This window comes from Apteryx mantelli, chromosome 4 (assembly GCF_036417845.1).
Source record: "Apteryx mantelli isolate bAptMan1 chromosome 4, bAptMan1.hap1, whole genome shotgun sequence".
In the NCBI taxonomy this organism is placed as follows: Eukaryota; Metazoa; Chordata; class Aves; order Apterygiformes; family Apterygidae; genus Apteryx; species Apteryx mantelli.
The window spans coordinates 60,532,498-60,558,908 of record NC_089981.1 but is presented as its reverse complement, the minus strand read 5'-3'; the positions used below and the strand labels follow the sequence as shown (position 1 = coordinate 60,558,908).

At 36.2% G+C, this 26,411-nt stretch overlaps 1 protein-coding gene across 1 annotated transcript in view; it reads right to left on the bottom strand.

Annotated features, from left to right (window-relative positions):
• The window catches only part of NPAS3 (neuronal PAS domain protein 3), a 644,696-nt gene that overhangs the window by 436,556 nt on the left and 181,729 nt on the right, over nt 1-26,411 (bottom strand). The window contains exon 3 of the mRNA XM_067295593.1: nt 24,000-24,244. Within this exon, the coding sequence (XP_067151694.1) occupies nt 24,000-24,244 (245 nt within the window). The remainder of the gene's footprint in view (nt 1-23,999; nt 24,245-26,411) is intronic.

The following is a 26,411-nucleotide window of genomic DNA, read 5'->3' as shown; positions in this document are numbered from 1 at the left end:
AGAATAACAAGATAATTTAAATTCTTAGTATCTTGGAGACCTCAGAAACATTCACAAAAATGAGGGCTGAGTATAAATTTCATAATTTAATCTACAAAGCAAGGACTTTCATCAGATTTTCTATGTCTGTTAGTTCACCTGTTCAGGAAATTCACTAGTTAGTAGCTTTTAAAAGATGACCCCCCCCCAAAAAAAAAAAAAAAAAAAAACTCCTCAATATGCAAAAGTAAAAAGTAGGAATGGACAGGAATAATATTTTCTTGACAAAAGCACTTTCTTATGATGGAGGAGGGCACAAGGTGACAATCCAGTGTTCCAGCACAGATTTACTGGATAATGGCCAAATATTTCAAAGCAAACACAGCTGTAATGTTTATGTTAAAAACAACAGGCTATGACAGCACTCAGACATTCTGTATCCTTCAAGTATTGAAAATAAATTGTTTCTTTTCACACAATAGAGACAGAGATTACTAAAGTGTAACACAACAGAAACATCTGAGAAAATGGTATCTTCCTTATAGCAGGAATTTATTTGCTTTTTTGAGCTCCTTTTAAAGACAATCCTATTCATTAACATCACTTAATGATTGTAATGGCATTTGGAGAACTGTAACTTAGAAATAATGCTATCTGTCTGTGAATGCCCAAATCTCTAAGAGCTAAGAGGGTTCCTGCCACACACACACCCTGAATGGGAACTACATACATTATACATATAAGCAGAGCATGAAAATAGTTACAATCTGCTCCTGACAGCAGCCAGTTTCGAAGTCTTTACTGAGTAAAAATTTGCCGTAAAATGCGGGGACTTTGTCAAAGTAAGGATCGCAGATTAGATTCTACAAAATCAGGTATGGCAAACAAACCGTCTCTTTTGATTTTGTGTGTTCATATGCAACGCTTCTATTTCAGATCATCTGCCTTAGTACAAATTTACTGAGATATACAAAATGAGAAATAACTTAGTGGCCCACATATAAAAACTACAGGAAGAGTTTTTTTATGTTGGAACATAACTTATGATTCTACTACACTTAAAATATGCTTTTATATGAATGGGTAAATAGAGAGCATATAATATTATGATTTCAGATTTCTAAGGCTTACGGTGTATTTATCAAGAAGCAGAAAATTAAATAAGAAATACAAATTTTAAAATCATTCAGATTACAGAATTTATATTTTTCAGTTTTAGATTCCATTATCAACATAATAACACAATAAAGAGGTCTCTAAATTACTCTGAATTTAAAAATACATATACAAAGTTGGTGGGCTTTTACTCATTTAATATACATTGAGCCACTGCATTCCTTTTAAATCTTTGAAAAGGTGTTATCTGTCAGTTACCCACAAAGCACAGATATAAGTATTTGCCAGCTCAGCTAAAAAAGAGGAAGAAAAATTCAGAAAGGAAACCAATTGAATTCAAAAAATGAATTCAGAGGGTCAATCCCATAACACCAAGGTAATTTCATATGAATCAACACCATAGATTCTAAATGTTAAGCTGAGCCTAGCAAAAGGTAATTCTGTGTATTTCCCAAATTGTCTCTACTTTTTCTTCATGTCACTAATACTTTTTCAGCTCATGAGCTAATCAATGTTTTAATCCTTTTTTTAAATTTAAACAATGGATTTTCTCTCTATGCAGAAAACAGCATAAATACAGTATTTCAAAAAACACTATATATATACAGTGAAAGATACAGTGAAATATACAATTATATATTTCAGTGCATGTTTTTTGAAATACTGAATTTGCACTTGTATACAAAGCACACTATATCTGTGTATTAATATACATGTATACCATTTATTTTATGCATGTGTGTACCTACAATTAAACATAGCTGTATATTAACATATATGTAATATACATGCCTCCATTAAATGTAACAATATACTATATTTAAAGTGGTTGTGAAGATTTCTTCCAGCAGTTCTAGCCATAGGAAAATTCATATATGTATAACAAATGATTACAGTCCCTATAACTATCCAGGATGCACATTATAATAGCTGAAACTCAGCTAAGGGAATTTTGAAATCCAGTCACCTGTTTTTAACCCAAATATATATTTTATATGGGCCCAGTTCACATGGCATAGTTCCTTTTTTATATTCAGCAAAGCTGAATATAAACAGCAAAGCTGAAGTAATTCAGTGGTAAGTTAGTCCTTGTAAGGCTATACAGAAAGATGTTCAACATGTAGTTTCATGTCATTTTTTTAGATTTATGTTACAGGTATGTTTGTATTAAAAGAAAAAAAGGATGAATTCTTACACATTTCTGTATAAAAAAATATGTGCATAAACTAATGTGGTTTTTTTTCCTAATTGAACTTTATACACCATGTTCCATTTTGACTGAAACAGTGAAATAACTAGCATGTTGCCTCTCTGAAGCCGAAAGCAATTTCCTTTTCTAATTTTAGTTATGCAAAGCCTATGGGCATCATCAGCATTTAGTAATTAGTTTTATAATTACTGCTGTTTTGCTCACTGTCATTCAATTTTTCTTACAACATGGTCTGGGATTGAAACATCCCACATCCACAGCTGTGTAAATTGCCATCCATTTATAAGACAAAAAAAGTAACATTCAACATACATCATTATTCAGTCAAGAATGTGTTATTGGTACTTAGGTGATGCTTTGAGTACATAAGCTGCCCAGTAAAATACAAAGCAAAATATAATTCAAATACTTAGTAAAAGCTATCTAACACAGGAAAGTCTGGAACATCTAAACTGGAAATAAAAGAATTTCCATTAAATAACATTTCAGTCTATTATTGCTACCAGCATCTGTTTCAAACATGAAAAAAATCTTTTTTTGCTTAAGCAAATATTCAGGCACAGAGCTGAAAAGGAGACAAATTCAGACTTACTGATATTGAAATTTGATCATTTTTCTTGCAAGAATTTTTAATCTGACAACTAACCACAAAGTCATCAAACCTAGAATTAGCTATGAATGTAATGTTACCATTAGTCATATTACTAAATAGTCTCCTTCCTTAACTAGTTAATTTTATGAATCATAAAAATACAAATGGGTTGTGGTATGACATGTTCCTTTAAGCCTAACAATCTGTCTTAATGAAATTATATTAATTAAAATTAAAAATTGGCTAGAATTATTCAGGAAAAAGAATTTTCATCATCTTTTTACAAAATCAGAATTATCTTATTTCAAAAATTTTATTTTTTTGAAATGTCTGCTTTGAAATAAGATGTTAATTATGAGTTTTTAAAAGCTGGAAATGTTATAGTCAAGGAACAACGAAAATATATATTCTGTTCCTAAGATAAGCACGGTTTCTTCAGTAAGCTAGAAGTACTATATTTTCTAGAACATGCCTCCTTTAAAAAATATATCATGGTCACAAGAGAGTTCCTATTAAAGGTTCTCCCAGCATCAGGTAGCTACACTGGATGTAGAACCAGTACAGCAAACCGGTATTGCTGAGGGGAAAATATCTTCCCTTAGCAGAGGTTCGATGGGAGAGGACACTGGTTCCCATGCAAAAGGGCAGAACACAGAGTCAGGAATGGGACAATTCATATTTGTAATTCCCTCATTCCTAACAAACAGAAGAAACAGAATAATATAGTCCTTAATTTTATTTCATATCTTCTGTCAAGCTTAGCTAGGAGAAAACAGCTGCTAAAAAGCTGTTTTACATAAAGCTGTCATACACAAAGGGCAAGACTGTGTTCAACCCAGTGATACTCGGAAGGGGTAGAGGAGATATAACATTGCAGAGGAAAATTTAGGCAGATTGCTTTCAACGATTTTTGCAAAAGCATCCTCTATTTTATGCTTTGTGGCACAGCTAAGAGTCTTACAAACACATCTAAATGGCTTTTCCCAGACCATCCATCTTTGGCTCAGTAAATCACTAAGGAGGAGAAAATAAGTTTAAACATGTTTTGCTATTCTTTTTATTGAAAAAATCTTGCGTTATAATTTTCTTTTAGTAAATATACATCACATTCAGTGTGATCTGGGGCAGAAAAGTCACCATTTTCCCAAAGAGTAACATTTCAGCCCCTTAAAAAAGGTTTGAAAAATAACAACAGAGCTTTGCCTATGAGGATTGCCCACAGCGTATGGGACAAGACGACTCTCGGTATCAACATTTAGGCAACGGCAATTATTCTTACTCACTGTTCCCACAGCCTTCAGATTAACACTTACAGTCTACTCCACTCCCACCCTTGTTAATTAGGTCTATAGCCTGTAAATTAAATCCCCTTTGTGGGCCTCTTGACCTCATTCCTGCTATAGGAAGACAGTAGACTCCACTTACGCTCTTCCCAGCCCGGCGGTGCCATCGCCACATGCAAAGCGCAGAGGGGGTGGCAGAGCCCCACCGGCGGCGGGCTGCCCCAGCTACAAAACGACATGGGTATCGGCCCTGGGGGAACTCAGGTCTATCAGGAAAGCTCCAACAAAACCACACAGTGCATCTTTGAAGGACTAACACTGCACACCAAGCCAACAACTGACTTTCATCCTTTTGGAAGAGGTATGAATGTCTATATTGCTTTTTTGATGGCAGAAATCTGCAAAGTCACAAAGGGGTTTGGGTTTGGGTTTTTTTTTTTTTTTTGAGTTTTCTTGTTTGTTCTCAGAGCGGTATTTTTTAGTATGTGAAAAACAGTGCATGGAGAAATACATCATCTCTTTTAAGGAATGGAGGAGGACAAAGAAATGCAAAGGAAACCTACTGCACATCATTTGTGAGTGGAGAAAATCATTTACATTTGTGAGCTTCTGAAGACATATAGCCAACTGGGGATTATCTAGCTATATACAACACAATGACTATTTCAGAAAAAACAGAAATTCAAACCCCAAATCTGTAAAGTAAAATAATTTATGTATTTGTGCCTCACAAGATTTGGACTCGATACTAAAATACACAGATCTACAAACAAAGCTTTTCCATCTTTGAAGGCATAACAATACTTTTACTAAAATATTACAGAAAACATGCCTGAATAAAAAAAAGGTATTTCTAACATAAAAGGACAAAAGTATTTTGTGCATTGATGAATGATTCAAGCTTGGTGAAAAGCATGTCATATACCACGCCTTCCACTTATTTGAATGACATGCTACATCTTATTTCAAAAATAGCTGCAAAATGTCCCCTTCACGTATTGTTCAGGGAGCTATATTATTGATCTACAGGAATATCGTTATATAAAGTTATTTCAGAACCTGGAGTAACTGATTAACTGGAATCTATTTAGGCACCTATTTACACTTGGGGACACAATGTAGTGGTGAAAAACAGGGACAAGTGGCTGAGTTAGAACTTGAATTACCCTTCTTGCACCCCTAACGGTGAAAGCCAGTTTTGGAATTCTGCGCTTTTAAGTCAAAAAGTCAGAAAAATCCTCTCTTCACTTTGGAAGGACCCACTTAAACTTTGCAAAGGAGGAATAGAGGGTTCACTGTGGAAGAAATGCTCTCTGATGGATAGAACAGATAACAGAAGTTATTAGCTGTAACATGGACTTTTTTGCTAGCTCTTGGATAGACTTTGCAGTAGCAAACACGAAGTATTTTGAGATCTTCAAATTATAAAGCTCATATAAATGTGAAGAAGTAAGATTTTATATTTCAAAAAGTCTCTTCATTCATAAAATATTCCTGGCCATATGTCTGTAAACTTATAGTAATCACCAAAATGGCATGAAGCATGGCAGAAAAAGTGTGAAAAATAACACATGACATAGATCTGATACATCTTCAGGGAAAAGTTTCAGGGGAAAATACTCTAACACTAGCAATATTCAGTGGCTATCAGAAACGTATTTCTTCTCATTTTGTCACTGCCTATTAATCCCAACTACACTGACAGTCAAAGGTTAAAAAAGGGAATAAATTAGCATTATTGTCAATCATTACATACAGAAGAATAATTAACTCAGTATGTTTATTTATCTACTTTTGCTACTTGATTAAATGAATGATTGATGACAGGTTCCTTGTTTTCTTTTCTTTCTTTTTGTCAGTATAAATGATCAGTATGAAACTAAACGGAGGCATTAAAATGAAATAATTAGGAGCATAAAATATACTACAGATGGGCTCAAATAATTTCAGCTTTCGTTACTATATTGTAACACACTAAAATACATTTACATGTACAAAGTAGAACTCCATATTAGTAGAAATGATGTGTAACCTGACATACCTTCCTCTCAAATAGTATGTATTAATTTTTAGGTTTACTTTTTTTAAAAGGGTATTTTAGAAGTTCTGTAAGTTAAGCAAGCCTTACAACAAGTCATGCAGACAAATACAGTTATGCAGCGTGCCCTTGGATAACTCAGAACCAACAGTGTGCGTAAAGAGGCCAAAGCACTTCTGAAGGCTGGCTGCTGTTACAAGTAATACTACCCTAGGAAGTAGTCTTAGGGCAGAATTCAGGGCATATATGGGCAAGGCAAATTGAAAAATTGTCATTTGGGTAATGTGAGATGAGGGAAGAAAGTAACAGTGATACAGAGGAGTCAAGCCTCTCTTCAGTCTACCTGTAACTGTGTACCCCAGTCTCCTCCCAGCAGCCTGCTGCCAGGCAGGGCAGTGGTAAGTGATACCATTTCAGATCCAAGGGTTTTCTTTTCTTACCCATGTATTTCACAAACAAGATTTAAGGTTCTGACAGAATTGAAACAATTCCCCCTAAATTTTTGAGGACAGACAAAATCCCAAGCCTCTAAAGTGAAAACTGAAGCACAAAGGCAAAGTTTCTCCTGAGCTCACCAGAGATTGGTCTCTGGGAGTGGAAAGTTAACTGAATGCAACCGCATTTTTGGAAAGTTAAAGGAATTTACCCAGGAGTTTGAGGAGACAGCTTTTGAATGGGATTAAAAAGAAGGTAAAATATCTTTCTCCCCAATATCTTTCCCTCCTAAAGGGAAATGGTTGAGAGCTTGAAACCTGTGTCTGTTACTTACAGAATTTACTTCTGAGAACAATACAAACTAAAGGAAATCACTAGCAAAATCTGAAGCTTAGTTTATACTTGGGAAGAAACTACTTGACTCTGAAGAAGCTACTTTTTCTTGAAGATAAAACTCAGGTCTTTTGCCCATTACCTGTAAATACTACAGATAGCTGTACTCAAATTGTGCAAATAGTCTGACTGCACTCAACTCTGATTTTGAGCCAAGGAACGTCTGGCTTCAGAAGGGCTTATTTTTTCACTGTATCTATTCAAATTCTGGCTCCAGTCAATATTTTTAGTAAGTGAATTTCTTTCCCTTGCAGAGCCCTAACTTCTGCACAGCACAGTATGAGAGTGTGTGCACACACACAGGGCTGTGTTTGAGGCAGGGGTGGGGGGAAAAGACCCTTTGGGACATGCTTAGGAAGGATCTCCTGAGCACCCTTAGTCTGGCTGTGTTCTGGTTTCTCTTGCCTAGTTATGAAATTGCAGCCAGCTATGCCAATGCATGTTGTCCGAATAAGACAGGTATCAAACTGGAAGGTAGCGTAAGTTACTCTTCTTCAATCCTGGACAGATGTTTGTTTTCAGAGGGCGTTACTGAATTCTGTATGTAAGCTAACACTGTAGTTTAACCTATCCTTTTTTTTTCAGTACCCTAACTATGGAAACACAAAGCCTGTGTCGCCAAAAGATTACATCCTCAAGCTCGCCTTGTGGTGTCTGCTCTCTAAATTCAGGGTTCTCTCCCGCAACCCATTCCTACTGAAATAACTCTGCTCCTGAAAAAAAATAGAAACCCAGGGTAACCTTCAGCAGTCAGGATTATTCCTGAGAATTTACCGCCTGGCATTGTTCAATCCTTACCAATAAAAGGAATCTAGAACCGCCACAATGAGAGAGAGATTCACGTTAATTCCCTACGTAAAAAAGTAGCAATTCATATTACACCAAAAAGGATATTAAGTATGTCTCTGGGATGTGCAAGTACAAGACAGAGAATATCATGCTGGAATAAATACTGGGATTTTTGCTTTCACCATTTCTGAGACTTGCTGGAATGATGTGGTCAATTGTGGTTTCCTCCATTCTGAAAATATGTTGGAAAATTGGATAGGGCTCAAATAAGAGCTACAAGAGTGATTAGACTTCTGAAAGTCATTCCCTATAGTGAAAGACTAAGAAAGATCAACTTATTTAGTTACTGAAAAGAAGGTTAAGAGGATCACAATAGCTACATGTGGAAGAGATTTCTGACAGTAGGCAGCTCATTAATCTAGTGAAAAAGGCATAACAAGATCCAGTGTTTGGAAGCTGAAGCTGAAACAAGACTACAAATGAGGCACACTTTTTTCACAATGACAGTAATTAACCATTGGAACAATCTGCCCAGGGATGTAGTTGATTCTTTATCATTTAAATGCTTTACATCAACACTAGATATCTTCCTGAGAGATAAACCTGTATCTCAAACAGATACAAAAATTACTGGATGGCTTTCTCTGGCTGTGTTTTGCAAGAAGTCAGACTAGATGCTTATCACAGCTGCTCAACATTGTACCTCAATAAGACAGTTCTGCAAGTGCTCTATATGGTCTGTACTTTGAGGATCAACCATCTATTGACCATACACCCTTCATATGCAGTTCAGTTCAGACTGAGCTGGCTCCAAAATTCACCTTCCTGTTTTGCAGATGACATAAAAGCCCTGTGAGGAAGTACCTGGGCACCTTCAAAGAACATCCCTATGTCGCATTCTCTGTCTGGCACCATCACTGCTAGAGACCAAGGTACACTGAAATGGCAAGCAAGCATGCAATGGGAAGCTGCTGAAGCACTGGCTTTGCCTGAAGCTTGCTACCCAAGTAACATCTATGGGACTGACCCTGAGCTGGTGATGGGTGATTCAGTACGTAAACCTTGCAGAAGATTGGCTCATTCAGTCTCAAGGCTGCCAAGGGGCCTCTCAATACAACGGGCTCTACGCAGACAACATTTCCTTTAGCTTTAAAAATCTATGAATTTGGTCTGATAAACTATCTCCGTACACTCACTCAGTGAAGCTGTTGCAGAAATCAATTACAAAAGGTAAATGCATGAAGAGGTTAGGTAGGCTGTTACTGTTACAGTTTTTTACACCTTTCCTCCTCTCAGTTCCTTAGTAAAGTTTGTGACAAAAAACTTTCCCTGTAAGTCTTCAGGACAGCTTGTTAGCACAAAAGAATAGCAGAGGGAAAAAAAGAGATCAGAGATAGAAACTAGAAGGTACAGAGAGCAGGACATGAAGAATAAGCAGCAGAGCTGATGCATAAACAAAGGAGGAAGACTAATACTTAAGGGTGAAGAGAAAACAAAGTGCTAGAAAAGTACTAAATAAACAGCCAAAACATTAATCTTCAGAGAATGGAAACTAAACACACCATTTTTTTCAGCTATAAGAGGGGACAGAAATAAACATTTAAAACATCAACAAAAAGAAAAGTTATACCCTCAGAATGTGGTGTAAGGGTGGAAGCTCACAGAAAATCACATCTGGACCTGCCACACGATATACTTTTTACAGGCTTATTTCTTCGGACTTCCACAGGTTTGTTTAGATCAAGTAATACCTAGTTACTCTAATTCTATAAAGTCTTTAACAAGGGGATTTTGTGTTCAGTGTGATATACCTCAAGATGGATTAGCAATATTTCTTTTCTTTGATCACTTTATCAATCCCAAGTGTAAATCCTCACGTTATTCTGAAAAGTATCTGCTCACAGAAAGAGGATATGTTTCCTGCTGAAGTGTTTGCTGAACACAGTCATCTCAGCAAGGCCACGAAGGTAGCCCTCTTGTGAACACAGCGGCCTTAGCTGCGGGACCGGGGTTCTGCTCCCTGCTCTACCACACGTTTCTCATGTGATACTGAACAAGTCACTCTTGGCTGCCTTGCCTGCAAATGTGCTCAGCAGCTGCTTCTTATGATCAGATTACCAAAGTGCTGAAATCTTTTGAAAATCTGGGTATTTATTTTGTTGTTGAATAGGATCAGAGATCTTTTGAAATCTGGCCCCAGTTGGGGTGCTGAGCTCTTTTGAAAAGCTAGCCCTAAATCTGTATATGCCTCAATTTCTCTATTAGCATTATCAGCACTGTTCTGCTTCATCAAGAGGATGAGAAACAGCTGGCATACACAGCAATTCAAATTTGAAAGGGGATACATAAATGTAGAGTTGCTCTGATAGTTGTAGAAATGTCATGTGTACTTAAAAAAATAAAAAACAGCTCTTGATTTTTCCTAAACCTCTACACGGTTGTGATTTTCAATAAAATCTGAAGTGAAGTAATGGTGAAAATAGTATTTTGCTTGCTGTATGTAATGGCTGGGAGTTGTATGTATGTGCAAAAAGGTGAACAAAAATATTTCTTTTCTTCTCTTCCTTTTATGATTATGAATACGCATTTAATGTCTCCCCAGATGATGAAATAAGACACACAATTTTGTACTTGCATGTGGCACCACCCCGTGCAAAGCAAAGCAAAAACAGTTTTTATATAATACAAATGGAACATAAAGTGACAACACACACATGCTCGTGCAGATGCACTCAGCTAACTCCATGAGTAAAAATTATAGGGACCGACATGCTGGAGCCCTAAAATTAAGGTAAGCATTTTCTAGCAGCTCCAATTATGAGGAGGAATACGGCACAACTGGAGTTAAGTAGTTTATTAAGCATTTGCCTTTCATTCCTTTCTTAGGAACTGAAATCACAGTATGACTAATTTCAAAGGATTTAAAAATAAAAATATGCATCTTGGCTTCAAAGGTAGCAAACAAACAAAAAAGATATTTCTTAAAGGAGCTCAGTATTTTAAGATTAAGATTAAGATTACACCTAAATTCCCAACAGTGTGGAGATTCCTATTTTGCTCACAATCTGAGAGACATGTAGAGGCTTACATGTTCTCTAAATTGTAAGCTCTATATGAAGGCTGTTCTTTAATTACAGTCAGCTAATGAAAACAGTTTTTACTGATCTCCCTAATGTCCTGGGAAAGTCTTTACTATGGATTCATTGTATTCTACTTTATATCCCTGATTGAAATGGGAGACCACAAGAGCATAGGGATTTGGTGGAAACTCGATTTCCTTCCTTTGCCTTCAAAGAGAACAGTCGCAGAAATTAAGCTGAGCTGATATTTTGGTCAAAGTTTGGTCAGGCTGTGGTTACACTTATACATTATATAGATATAAAATCACTGCACTTTGGTTTTTAAAATTGGTGGGTCTACCTTGAATACCTACATCTTAGATACCGCAGGTATCTAATATACCTATTACATGAAAATAAGAATTATTATTAAATCCATGTATTTCAAACTTCTTTTCCAGGGCTCTGACTATTATTTACTTCAAATATTTAGACAGCTACATTGGAAAATACTAATAAATATATAATTGGAAATAAATGAGATGAGAAACATAGATTTACTCTTTTCATTAAAAAAATGGTTCTGTGTGTTTTCTTTCATTTCAGACAAAATATTTTCTTTGAGTCATAACTTTTGGCTTGTAATATTTAGTGATGTAACTCTCAGCAAACCAAGTATTATAAAAGCCCATTCATTTATGCTGTTTTATTCCCCCATATCTACATACTGATAAGGACACTGCTCCCTCTGTTTTTTTAAGGTCTCTGTTACACTCATTATTAGCTGGTTCATCTATTTCTTCACCTCTTCAGACAGCTGTATTTATTATTCTCTCAACAGTCTCAACAAGGCCCAAAAGAAGCAGTCATACAACTGGAAATACATGGCAGAAGTGCAGAAGACCCAAAAATTCAGTAAACCACATTAATAAAAGAAACAAATATATTGCTAAACTCCTTTAAGCAGGTTCTTACATTCTTTGTTTAGCTGAGGGGACTAAGGTGTGATAGCTACAGTGAAACTGTTAAGCATAATCATAAGATTCAATTCCTCAACCACTCTCCATTTACAAAGCAGAGCACTGCAACATTAAGCTTTACTGAGCCTCTACCCAAAACACTCTTTATACCAAAGAGACTTTTCCTCTCTTCAGAAAGGACAAATGAAGAGACAAACAAAAGTTCAATCAGATATTGCAATCTACAGATAGCAACAGCCCTTTTTTCATTTTACATATCAAAAAGTACAGCAGTGATTACTTTTTGTCTGTTTCTGATTACTAAAAGCAAAACGCAGGACAAGCGTTTTTGGCACACTGGATTTACTGCACATCTGTAATTGGCTAACCCCATCATGTGCATTATTTGAAAAAGTTATGTAGACTGCACATATAATTTAAGATACTCATGCTCCTAAAAAAGATCACCTGGAGCTAACCCATACAGTATAAAACATGAATGTAAAAATCATATAGAAACATTTTATTAAAGGGTTTTGAAATAGTGGGCTATTGTATCACTACTTTTATGCAGAAATTTCTACTGGATCAATAATGAATTCTCTTTGACAATCCTTATCATTATAAAATCACAAGACAATAACTTATCTTTAATTTGAATATTTTCCCAGACTTATTTTCCCACCATTGCCAAGGCTGGAGCTAGTGCAATCATCAATACAACTCTCTTCCTGGCATATTAACCTCTCCAAGGCTGAAGCCAATGCTCGTGTCAATACCCACTCAGTCGCTTCTTTACTGTCAATGTTCTCAACCATGAATTACAGTTACAATGCCCACCATCTTTTAGTTGGAATGAGGAAAGTATCTTCTTAACTCAGGAGTGAATTTTGAATGAGACAGTGTGGTTTACTGTGTGTATGAAAACATGCACATCAAAGGAAAAAAGGCTGAAATGAAAAGTTAAAAAAAAAACCCTAAAGGACAATTATAGTTTACTTTTATTGTTTTCTTTTAAATATTAATATTCTTCACCAGTTTGTTTTTATCATCAGGACTGCATTGAGAATTCAAGAACTGTAGTTGCAAACACATAGAGAAAAATGCAGGAACACAAAAAGAGGGAGTCAACACTGGAAGCTGAGTACAAGCGGAAGGCTTTATGAATATTTGATATTCCAGCTAAAGACTGGAAAAAAAAGAAGGCTAAGGAAAATAAACTGTATTAAAAGAATATCATTAAAATGCAAAAATAACCAAGTCAGTACAATAGCATGAGAAAAATGAACTGCAGTGCAATAGAGATGGGGCTGGTAGTGAGAAAAGACATGAAACAGTCACCAGTTCTATTTCCTAGCTTTCATAAATACTTAGTGTTCAGTTGTTTTCCTATTTAATTGTTAAGTTGTAAGGTGGAGTTTTAGCAATAAACAACTCTTCCAGGAACTGACATCTGACATCGTTTTAGAAAGATTATTAATTTGTTTCCAGTAGTAAATGTTTTGTGTCTCCACACAAGGGATAGACAGAACTTTTTAGGATATGAATAAAATACCATGAGAAACTAAATCTTTCCATCATTTCTGCTAGGAGCACCTGAAGGATCAGGGACAGATAATGGAATCCAACATCTTTTAGCTCTTGGTCTGACCAAAAATAATCACCAGTCACTGGTTCTGGCCCACTGGTTCTGGCCATTTGCTAAGGCCAGACACAGTGACAAACAGGCTGGCTTCCCTGGGGGTGGAAGGGTGGAGGTTGCCCTTGCTTTAAGCTGCTACACAGAGATAGCACTTTTATGATCCCATCTCTGCTTCCTCCTCTTTGCATTCCTAGAAGGACAGGAAGGGAGCAATTCTTCCTGGAAAATTCTTTTAATTTCTTTTCCCCACCCTCAAATTTATGTTCTTCATGCATAGTCTAATGATATTATCAAGTCCCTTAATTAGTATCGGGGGGGAAAAAAAGACACCTATTGGCCTAATTAGTTACATTAAAAACAGTTACATTAAAAACATTTTAGTTTCCAAAAAAATAAGACTAGAAAGACTGTTAGACAATCTAGACTGATGCACATATCACGAACCACTACATATCATCATATTAAACCCAATGTCTTATCTTGAACTAAGGACTAAATATATTCCATACAGTCATGCTGTCTTGATCTGAAGATGTCAAACCATGCAGAACTCTCCATCAGAATTATCATACTGGATCAGACCAGAATTTCATCTTGATTTATATTTTTGTCTTTAATGGTACTAGGAAACAGACACATAGGAAAACAATATAAGAAACAGGACAAATGCAGAGAGATCCTTTCCTGGTATGGCCTCTCAGCTTCTGGCAACCAGCAGTATAGTGACTTCTAGAGCCAAAGTCTGCATCTGAACCACTGTGTTTAGCAGCTGTTAATAAAACTAGTTTTGAATTGATGGTTCTTTTGCCTTCCCCAGAGTTTCACAATAGCAGTTAGTCCTGACAGACAGAATGGCTTAGATACTTATTTGGTCTCAGCTTGCAAAGATACTTTATTTCCTGTACTTATCTGTGCAAAAGAAGGGCTGAACTTCAAATGCTTTTCTCTTTGTTCCTGTTCTGCATCACATGAAAACCAAAAGCTTTCAAAATCTTGTAACAAAATTAAACACAAAGCAATATCCAAATAGCCTAGTGAAGATCGAACAAGTAACCCCTTTTTCTTAGCTAATATAATTTTCCAATTCATTATACTGAAATAATTTAGAGGTTTGAGTTACTAAGCTGCACAGATCATCCTCTATGATCCAGCCATCACTGTAATTTGCAAATTTTAAAGCAGCACTGATGACATATTTACTCTCAGTTCCTTGATGATCATGCCCAGAGTGGCTTCTGCAGAACCTCACAGAAATTCCTCTGTTAACGGTACCTTCTCACTGAGATCTGTTTTCCAATATCTAGCAGTTATGCAGTTAATGTGTTTAGGATGTGTTCTGACAATATAATGTTATTCTAGTATTTTATAATCAGTGTCTTGGGCAGTAGTAAGTCAAATGCCTTACAAAAATTTCTGTATGCTATGCCTGTCTTTATTACCTCCAATCTCAAAGAATTAAGTTGGATTTATTTTACAGGAACTACTTTCCATTAATACATGCTCACTGAAAAAAAGAATTAACATCTTACCATTAGCTCTCTATTAGAGGAATTTTCCCAATATTTTGCCTAGGACTAATTTCAGGCTAGCTGATCTACATTCACCCATGTCATCCCACCAGTACCTTTTGAATTCATATCATTCCACTTGTTTCTTTCTAAACTTTTCCCTTTATAAACTTGTCATCTATCTAGAATTTCTATGATATCAAAAGATTTATTTAAATTTAACTTAGTGGGCCAAAGATCTTCTCAGGGTTTTTAGAATTCTTTGATGCAAGTTATGCAAGCGAGCTGATTTACCAAAGCTTAGCTCTACTAGATGCCACCCAGCCATTTTCTCATTTACTGAACAGTCTACTAGCACATCGTCCTATCATCCCATTTCCTTTCAAATATGGATAGAATATTTCCCTGGCATAAATAAATGTGATTCTTCAAGGTGACCTATCCACAAAGATTCCATGTAATAACATGCACATGAGGTAAGCCTTATTTTGCACAGCAATATGTGTTGGCATTGGGCCTGGTTTGCAGGAACTGAAGTATAAAGAATGGGATGTCCTCCACTGCCACTCAGGTTTTTGGGGAATAAACACATTTTGTACGTTGAATTCCACATCAGAAAAAGGTCAGACCATGGAAGCTGTATAAGCATACCTCAAAAAATACAAGAAACATCATGTATTTATGCTAAAGAACTGCTAAGCCCAAGGAGATCTGAATACTACTTCTAGTTCTTTTATTGACATACTGGGCATATGGGATCCCTCATAACCACCCCTCCACCCCATTACAGTGCTTTATGTTATTCATCTCTTAATAAAAAGAAATCCACTCTGAGATTTTATCTAGCTCCCCATTTAGATGGGTGTACATATCTTATATTTCTATAAGTACTGCTTTCTCTGCTCTTACTGGCAACAAGAAGTCTATATTTCTTTTCTATTTCAACTATCTGTCAAGACAGGGGTCCCTGAAAGGACAATAAAGGGAAGGAAACTGGATGGGATAATCCTTGCTTACTGTCTTGAGAACTTAGAAATCCAATGCTCTCCCATTCCACAACTCATGAAAATGAAAGTAGCTTCCTGAAAGGTTGGAATAGGGGCACAGTAAAGGAAAATGTATGCTGTAAAAACCAAAAAAAAGGAAGAATTTTTGCTTTTTCCTCAGTCTCAAGCAGCTGGTGTTGACATGGTATTGGGGGCTGAGGATAAGGCTTCTCTTCGTTGGACTTGTAAAATTCTGTAGACTATGATTTTGTTCTTATATTCTGTATGTTGATGAGTATAACACAGTGCAGAGCATGCAGGAAGGTACAAAGACAGGTATCAATTGTCTCATCTTGCCTCTCAAGGCACTCAGTGTAGAGTAAGCATACTGTCAATGATTCTCTTATCCAGAAACAAGGAGGGGGAAAAAAAGGAACTTTCTTCAAATATGAAACTTCAGATGGAAGGAAAGAAAAACACTTGGAAATCACATCTGAACTACTACAATAAAGGAGAACTTGGTTTCAGAGTTAGGGTACTCTTCAGAGATACATTCAGAGAGGCCAGCTCCCGTGAAGGGTTTTGATGCTGGAACATCCAATGCCAAGATACCTCAGAATTACAAACTTCATAATACCAGCACTGCAAAGAATGGATGATGTTGAGAATCAGAAGCAATGTAATTCTAGTCTAAAGAACACATAAAGAATTTATTCAACAGTTCTGGGATATCTGAACACCATTTCAAGCTGGACTCCAGGAGAATGATGCCTGAGAAGAGGGTTTCAGAGTCCCTTGCTTATACCGTGGCAGGTAACTTATCAGAGCAGCAGTTCAGGACTGTCAACCACAGCTGGACAATGCCAGTGGTGGATATTACTGAGGTGCCATGAGTTTCCTGCTGTATTGGACTTAGAAGTCTACACGTGCTTTTTCTGGGCACACGTAGAAGTTATACTTCCTTGTTTTTCAAATTGTTTTTAAATATGATTCAGATACAGAAGACAGACCTGCTATTTCCCCAGCAAAAAAGTACACAGATTGCATTCATCATGTATGGATATGATATGATTCAAACAAAAACCAAGCAGTTCTTGGAGCTTCATGCTTTCTGGCATGTGGATTCCAGAGACAGAATGCTTTCACATGAGGAGTTTGAGGGAGAAGAAAGGAGGGATGAACAAGATGATAAACCCTATAGCAAGCTGTAAAATAATCCTGATTTTATCAAGAAGATATAAGGAAATAGATAAACGAAAATGGCAGAGCCACCCTCCCCAAGTCTTTCTATTGTTGATGACTGTGATTGCGTATGCTCAGTGAACAATCCCATTAACAATAACCTGAGCTATAAAGACATGTAGAATGGATTCTGTACAGGCAAGCACTTAAGGAAACACATATTAAGCTCTTCTGCCTTTTCTGCATCTGTAGAAACTTTACTTTCCTTACTACTAATGAGCGCATACTATTGCCATCTTTTCTAATACACACAAAACCACATTTTCTTTCATTTTTCTAACCCTGCTAGAATTTTCCTTAATACATTTGGTTTCCTTTGTCAGCTTTCTGCATCTTCTAAATTCTAGTTTAATTGCTATATATTTTCCTTTTATCCACAGTGTTTTACATAAATACATATATTTTATATATATATATTTAAACAGTTGCATTCATTTTTGTTCTGAAAAAAGGTGTAATTTTGTCATTATTAGGTGGCTAGGAAGCCACCATTTCATAAACTCTTCTTTAAGAGGTCTAGTCAACTGCTATTCTAATTTTTCTGTCTAAATCTCTCCTCTGTCTAAATTTTTCCTCACAATTAATTTCACATGCAAGTTTCCCCATTAGGCAATTAGGCCCTCCAAAGCACAGAGTGTGTTGGTTGGCACCTTCCTCCATTTGCCAAGATTGAAAGCAATCAGGTCATGATCACTTGTAACTAGGCAACCACCAACACCAAGTCCAGTATTCAATTCATCTTATCTATCACAATGAGATTCAAACAGAGCTACCTCATTTGGGGTTCCATATCTTTCATACTAGAAAACCATCAATATTTTTACAAAGAACATCAATGTTTTTACCCTGTCTGAAACTTCCAGCATGTTTCCTACATTCAAACATCACCTAACAACAGTCTTTTTCTTTGCCTATGTAATAGGTAGCTCAATTAAGCAACTCACCACTATGGCCACACTCCCAGCATGGCCCATAAATGGGTTTAGAGTGTACAGATATTACATTTATAATCAGTGTTAGATACTTCTACACTGCCAGAGAACTGTAAAGTGGTGTTAACTTAAACAGGAATCCGAGTCTCATACGAATAACAAAAATGCCTGCAAGCTGGGAGAAATGAATTATGAGGGCTATCAAGAATTCTCCAGCACAAGAGCAGAAGCTCAACACGAAGCTGGATGGCAAGATTCAGAGACCCTTTCCACAACAATTCTGCAGAATCATCTGCATTGTGTTATGTTTTCATTTCAATCATCTTTTCATGCCTAACAGTGAAAAACAAGGTCTCAAGCCACAAACACTGAGGTAAAAAATAATTCTTATTTCTTTACCCCAGTGGATGATTTTCCTGAGACAGAAGTGGTGGTTCAGAAGGGAAGGCTGCTGATAGAGGAAGGCTTAAGTGGTTTGACAGGGGAAGGTTTATACTATCTTGCATCTCCTGCTCAGAAGACAACACTCAGTTTGAAATCCAAAAGGGTGAAAACAGATAATGTTATTTAAAGGGCTTCAGAATTAGATGATTCAGAAGGGAACCATTTATTTATCTCTTTAAAAGGTACATTTATCTAACATAGAAATTGTTAGAAAAAGGTATTTGAAATAATGCAAGCGGTCCCAGTTGACATTTCCATTTATTATTCATATTTGTTTTCTTTCACAAGGAATTCAAAGCACTGGACTTATTTCCTCAACCCCAAGTTCCATAGAATGATAAGACAGCAAATTCACTTTCAACCTACATTTGGCATGTCATTTGTATGGAGAACTCCTTTTTTTGAAAAGCAGGCTAGTTTGAGGGAAACAGGTGCTTTAAAGCATAATTTTTCTTTTTTGTGATTATCAATGGATTTTTTTCTCACCAAAGCAGAATGAAGTAACATTGAATGTTTTATTGCAAGCAACCTGTCAGAGTCACTTAGTTACATCTGGTAAGAACAGTTCTGAAAAGAAAACTTACAGTCTGCAACAAACACTTTTGACAACATCTGATTTCTTTTCATACTAATATGAATTAACTCCAGAACACAGCTGTATAAAATTACCTAATTTTGGAACACGTAATGCTAAAAGGAGAGATGGCTATACTAAAAGTGAAATTCTTCACAAGACCTAGCAGTCAGTCATTATTATTTCAAAATTATTTAACTGAAGCCCTTTTCACTCCTCAGCCAGAATATCTCACTCATCCCATCTCTTACAGTACAAAATGAGCTGCATTATTTTATTAAAGTAACCTAAAATGTGAACATTTAGCTTTAAAAAATAAAGCTAGATGAGCTACATTATTTTAAGTAACCTAAAATGTGAATATTTGGCTTAAAAAATAAAGCACACAATAAACACACTTACAACTTGAGATTGCGAATAATGCTTTAATTAGCTTTTTTTCATTCAAAGGAAAGATGTCAAAACTTGTCTTACATATTCTAGTTCCCATATGTCACTCCATTCAACAGGAAACAGTACTCATGATCTTACAAAAACACTTGCATCTCTGAAGACAAAAAAAATCAGCACCTCAGTTTAACTAAAAATCAATATAAATTTATTGAATATTTTGATGTCATCATGGCAAATTTCCAGGACATGTGTTTACAGGATTAGGCACAGACTGCTAGGGGTTTTGCAGTTTGCGAATACCAGGACCAATTGCTGCTTCAAAAGAAATGGAAATGGCAACTGCCAGGAACTCTATTCAAGTCAATGAGTTGGAGGCCTTCTTTTTATAGAGGTTGTGTCCCTGAGTTAGTACTAGCAGCCCAAAGATTGCTCGGAAAGGAAGTACACGACATGACTTTAGCCAAACAGCCTTTAGCCAAACGACACGACCAGCCAAACACATTCCACATGCCACGTAACACTGCAATGCCTCATACTCCTTCCCTCTCTTCCCTTATAAAAACAAAAAATACATGGCTTACTGAAAACACATATAACAGTGGAGAACAACATAAAAAGATGCATGAGCTTTGATACACTTGTTGCACAGCTTTTGATATTTGGGGGAAAAAAATGTAAAAAAAATGTTGAGTCAATCATTTGCAGACAATGATATTCCAAAATATGAAAGTGATCACAACAATTTGATATTGTAAAAGGACTTCAGGGCCTGTTATGGGTCAGGCAGTCAAAATGCACATGGAGACTTCAAGTGAAATATCAAGTAAGGCACTACTTACTGGCTGAACACTGAGTATACTATAAAAGTAATATACTATATACTATAGTATACTATACTATACATATATAGTATACTATATACATAGTATACTATACTATGTATATAGTATACTATATGCTATAGTATACTATAAAAAAAATACTTCTATTCCTAAATCAGAACTTTCAGAAAACTCATTTTTCATCGCAAAAAGTTGATTAGCAGTTCATTTGCTTTTCTCCTCAGTACATATCCCTTGAATACTGTGAGTCAAACAAAGACCTTGGAGCGTAGGGGGAGTAGGGTGGAATAGTACTGCTGTTCATAATGTAGTGTACACACTATGCAAAAAGTAACAATTCTGTTCTTATTGACTCTATATAATTTTTTTATTATTTCCTGCCATATGATAATCATGTCCTGGTCTTTAAGAACTGTAATCTTAAAACTCATCTGCTGCAAGTTGTATGTGTAGTTGTTTACAAGGCCTAATACTTCATAAATAAAGTCTTAGACAACATGCCAAAAAAATTGACTGAAGTCTGCTCTGTCAGAAGATGGAAAATTTATCCAGTTTTAGCAAATGTCAAATCATTGGCTATTGCTTTTAAGATTAATAAAAGATATAATGGTTTCTAGATAGCCTCTAAATAAAGATTACTATGAATGGAGAAATGATTTACCAATAGTCACCACAATGAGATTTCTTTAAAGGTTACAATCATCAGTTATTTAGCTGAAACACTGCTGAGAATGCCTGGTCATTTCTTGAATAATGCATAATGTTCATTGTAGATTTGATCTGTATTATAACAATACAGATATTTCTAAAATAATGGAGAAAACTATCTGTTATTTTCCAATTGCTCAAGATATCATTTCCATGAAGTAATTGACTCTGAAAATATGATATGGAGTCACCTGAGTGTTCATTTTCAAGCACAACTTGTAGTGATTGCTACACAATAGGCATAAGAAAACAAACTCATCAGCTTTTATAGACTTTTAAGAAAAGCCATGATAAATACTGGGCAGAGTAAAGGACCTTCCTGAAATACTAAATTAAAATGATTAAATTGCTGTACAGTACTAAGGGACAAATTTAAAACTAAGCTTTGAAATTTAATTATTAACAAGTAGGCTATCACATTTGGAAAAATAAAAGAATAAAGTAGTTGCCTACGCAGCGTATGTTCCTCTCTTATAATTTTCCAAATGCCTTTAAGTCTATTCGTGAGATTGCTTGGGGATGCAGAAAGTATAATGTCTAGTGTTTTATCGTAGGATTATCAACCATACTTCATATGAAGCTGCAAGCTATTTATGTGAGCTTGTTTATCCATATAAACTTCTTCAAGGGCAGCAAAAAGCAACCTTAATAAATGAAAATGAATTTCTTTTGATGTAATTTCATGAATGTTTAATCAGAATGTGCTAACAGGTTTCTGTATAAAGAGAACTGGTGAAATAATAAAACATACTTGTTTTTTACAGTTCAACCTGCTTATGGTGAATTCTTATCCAATGAAACACCATTTACTGGTAGTGGCTAAGCATTATTTCAATACACTGACACATACAAAATACAGTCCTGGAAAGAACTTCCACTCAAACATGGAAGAAAAAACGCTAAACCTCCTGGACTTCCACATGCCTCTTATGCCTAGAGGTAGGGGAGGGCTAGAAAAGGAACCAACCATATCACCCGCTGGGTGGAGAAACCGGATTATTGCCTCAGACAGGAAGGAAAGACAGCATTAAGCGTTTACCTTTGTTTTTCAAAGGAATAAACACGTTAATCTAGACTAGACTATTTTTGTTCAAATACGCTCTTTTTTAAGAAAAAGGCTTCGTTATCCCTAAAATTCTTTCTGTCACCAGACTGGATGAAGCACAAAAATGAAAGCATCACTATTCAAATATATATTCTTACTCCACAAGAGAATAATAAAAAAGACAGATCCCAGATGCTCTATAAACTTATATGGAGACCTGCAGAATGCAGCCTTTCTGTAACACAGGACACCTTATAGAAGCACTGTAGGGGGGTTGGGATGGATTACCAATTTTAATAGACAGGTCATAGATCCTACAGCAAAGAGTCCACTTTACATCCCTCTTGAAACACTGTTTGTTTAATTGCCTGAGAATAAACTCTCATACTGAAAAAATGGGGAACATTTGCATATTATATCACAAGCCTGATGAACCATGTTATACTTGTGCTCTCGATGATGTAATTACCTTTTTTTCCTCCATGAAAATTATATATGATGTGGCAGGTAATATAAATGAAATATATGAAGTGACGCAAATACGTCCAGCTACTAAATCATCAGTCTGAAAGTCCTTGCTTTTGCCCTCCATGTCTATCTTCCCCTTCCAGTGAAAATTATAACTTTTCTTTACTAATAGTATTTCTTCTGAATGGAAGAGCAAGTAAAAGTTATTTGCACAGCCAGTATCAGTAACCCTGCATGGGCGGTATTTTGGGGTTGATAAATAAGATCCTATCCTCCCACACCTGCTTTTAGATGTGGACATTTATGTGGCCTCACACTATATCCAGTCTATCCAGTTTAGTGTAGACTAACCCCTTAAGCCCCCTGATGTGTGGAAAATAAAGTTCTCAAATCTCATATGCTTCTTTCCAAAATATTTCTCCTCCAAAACATGAGATCAGTATCTGAAACAAAACAGTTATTTTCTGTGCTGTCAAAACCAGGCCAATCACATTTCCACAGTTTTTGTTAATGCAGTTTGTACACAGAGTTGAAATACTTTTCAGACAGCAAGATCACACTCATCTATGTAAGAAGGAGTATGAGTAAAAAAAATTACACAAAAAATGTCCAGCTTATAAAAGTCATCAGAAACACCAGTTAGGACCAATCAATACATATACAGCATCTAAAATCAAGTTTCTGATTTCTCTATTACCAGACTTCTATGGCGTCTCCTGTCTAAAAAAAACCCACTTGTTTTGTTGCTCAGCTGCTTGTTTAAACATGAAAAGGAGGTGTTCAATATTGAAATCAGTCTATTTTGGCTAAAATGTTGATAGATACCTTCAGGCTCAGAAGTCAGAATAATTCACATACACATTACAAGATGATACATAAAATCCTGGTCTCTGACCTGATGACTGGAAAACCTAAATGTGATGTTCTTGAACTTAATAAACACATGCTTCTGCCTTTAATGTTTAGCCACAGAATTCAGAGAACTAATGTAATGTTTGAGTCCTCAAATCAAGAAATGATGCCGTGATCCACTCAAACTATCCTTTTATAAAATATTGAAATAAACAAAGCAACTCAATCATTGCTAAATAATTTTAAACAATTTAAACTACTTTTACCAGGAGCCTTATAGCGATAATGGTTATATTGATAAGTTTGTTGTTAAATAAAAGATGAATAAAATAAGAGGTTTATTTCACCTTCACATGGTGTCTTTCTCATGCAGACCTCAGATTTCCACATTTGTATCCCTTTAAAGGATTTGATATGCAGGGAAAGAAGAAAGGATGATGGTAAAAATTTCAATTTAGAGGTTACTAAAGGCTATCATATTCGATACTACACAACATGTTTGCTCCATACCTTTTACTGATGTATTAGGTGGAGGTCCTTCCATTCTCAAGTTCCACGGAGGATCTCCTTGATTAGCAAAGTCCCTCATTTTCAGATAACTAATTGTAAGTCGGATGATGGATGCCTTGTCAAGCTGGCTGGTGATGGCTGCAGGCAGAGGCAACAACTTTGCCAACTCATAGAATTCAAAATTCTCCTTTCCCCGGCGAGAGCGAGCAGCATCTCGGGACTTTTCCTTCCTCAAAGCTTGTAAACTGAAAAAAAACAAAACAAAACAAAGCAGGACATTCATCAATATTTGTGTTCTGTCACATTTCACCAGCTTACTTTTTCATTGATGGTCTTCTATACAAATTACCACATTTTTAAAATGCTGTTGTGTATATACAGGCTTCAGGATATATTTCATGGTCATAGTCTTTGAACATTTAAAACTAAAATAGTATTTGTCTCTTAGGTGTAGCCAACGTGTTAAGTAACTGCTCTTAACTCATTTCACCCATTTTCTTTTTAGCCTGCCTGTTCTTCCTCTGCTGTCAGTCCCATGGATTCACAGGAAAGTTGCATTCATGTGGCGTTTACCTGCATGGATGCCATTGCTTCTCCTGATCCATTTTAACCCATCTTTATCTAAATTTGTGCCAAATTTTGTCTCTAGGGAGGAGGAGATAAAAGCAGATGACTGAAGCATGTGCTGTCTCTGCCAGGGGTTGCTGTGCAGGCAGCCAACATGACCAAGCAGGCTGTAAAGCAGCTTCTGAGCTGCAGAAGTTTAAAGCCTGGTGTAATAATGCAAACCTCCCTGGATTTCAAGAAGCTGTTCTTTATGAGTTGTTCAGCTGTCCTTGCTGTGGGAACAGCAACCTTTGCCAGAGGGGTGAGCAAGCAGTTAACAGAGTTATGTGCATCAGGCTTCTGATTTTAATTCACTACCACATACATGTCAGACTCTCAGACATCTTTCTGGTCAGAAGGGACTTTCTGCTCTACCCTGAGCAGGTGGGAGTGCAAGGAGATATTTGTTTGCTCCTGTTGCATCAGTGTTTCACTGGCTACCACCTGTATGCAAGGGGAAAGGCCTAACAGTAATGCAGATCTTTTTCTTGGGCTATCTGTTTAATTGGTGTGTTACTGCTGAATGCACACTGTGATGATATTGGGTAACTGCTGATCTTTTCCTGAAACTCAAAGGACACTCAAGTTTCAGTTTGTTTCAAGGTATGATAATACAGCTTTGCAAGGGGGAAAGGGGTTAACTTTTTTTGTTGTGTGGTTTGTGAATGATAAAGAAATGTGCAGCACATTTCCCAGAAGGTTAGGGGTCAATGTGTAGATGATACAAAAACAACAGGAATTGCCTCATTTTTGTTTCATGAGAGTTTTTAAACATGTTTTATAAGGATATGATCAGCTTGGCCATACTTCTATCTTGACAGATAGAGATTGGTGTCAATGTTGATGTTGCTATCTGCCAATCAATGTATTAAAGTGAGCAGAAACAGTTCTTGTCTATTGCAAAGACTGCAACTTTCCTTTGCTTCATTTGATTACTTTTTTATTTGATGAAGTTATGACTACAATGCCATTAACTAATTATTGGTGCAATTCAACCAGTATATAGAATAGTGCATGCTTCTCTGTAGCTGCTATAACCCTCCCTGAAACCTCAGCTTTAAACAACAAAAAAACCTTAATAACCAGATCTGCAAGAGCACTTTGGCATGTGAAGTAGGTAGGTAGAATTTAGGCATGTAAATCTAATGCCATGATACTGAGAGCTCTATTTACCTGTCATCCTAATTTGGAGACATTTTAAACTCCAAAGTTTCGCTTCCTTCATTTTAGTATTCTTACCCACCTGCACTTTTGTGGCTGTGCTTGCTCAAGATGCACCTTAGACTGGTGAAGATCAGCTGGCTCCCCAAAACCCAAATGAAATCTCTCCATCACGCTCCCCTGAGAATGCTTAACAAATTATATTCTGTACACAATTCTATACTAAAAGCAGTTATATTTAAAAAGACAGCTGAGCAAAGAGAGAGGGAAGGTGAGAGGTAAAGATACTACGAGGAAAAGGTACCTCTTTACCCACAGATAAACACCGAGCATCCTACTGAATCCCATTCTAAGGTACCTATTTGTCTTCATTAATTGTATATGGACTGCCGGCCGCTAATTCAGGTTATATTCTACAAGAAAAGTACCTGAAAATTAGGTTTTGCAATGCTTATTGCAGATGTCTTTCCATGGAGTTTTGAATTTTGAATATCTACCATCATAGACGTGAAAAAAATCTCTCAAAAAGTGCATAACATATAGCCAATAGAAGGGTTTTTTTATGTATATATAGAAACCTGATAGATACAGGTCTGTGAGATGTGAATCATCCTATTAATTTCAGGGAGGAGTAAAAAGATATCC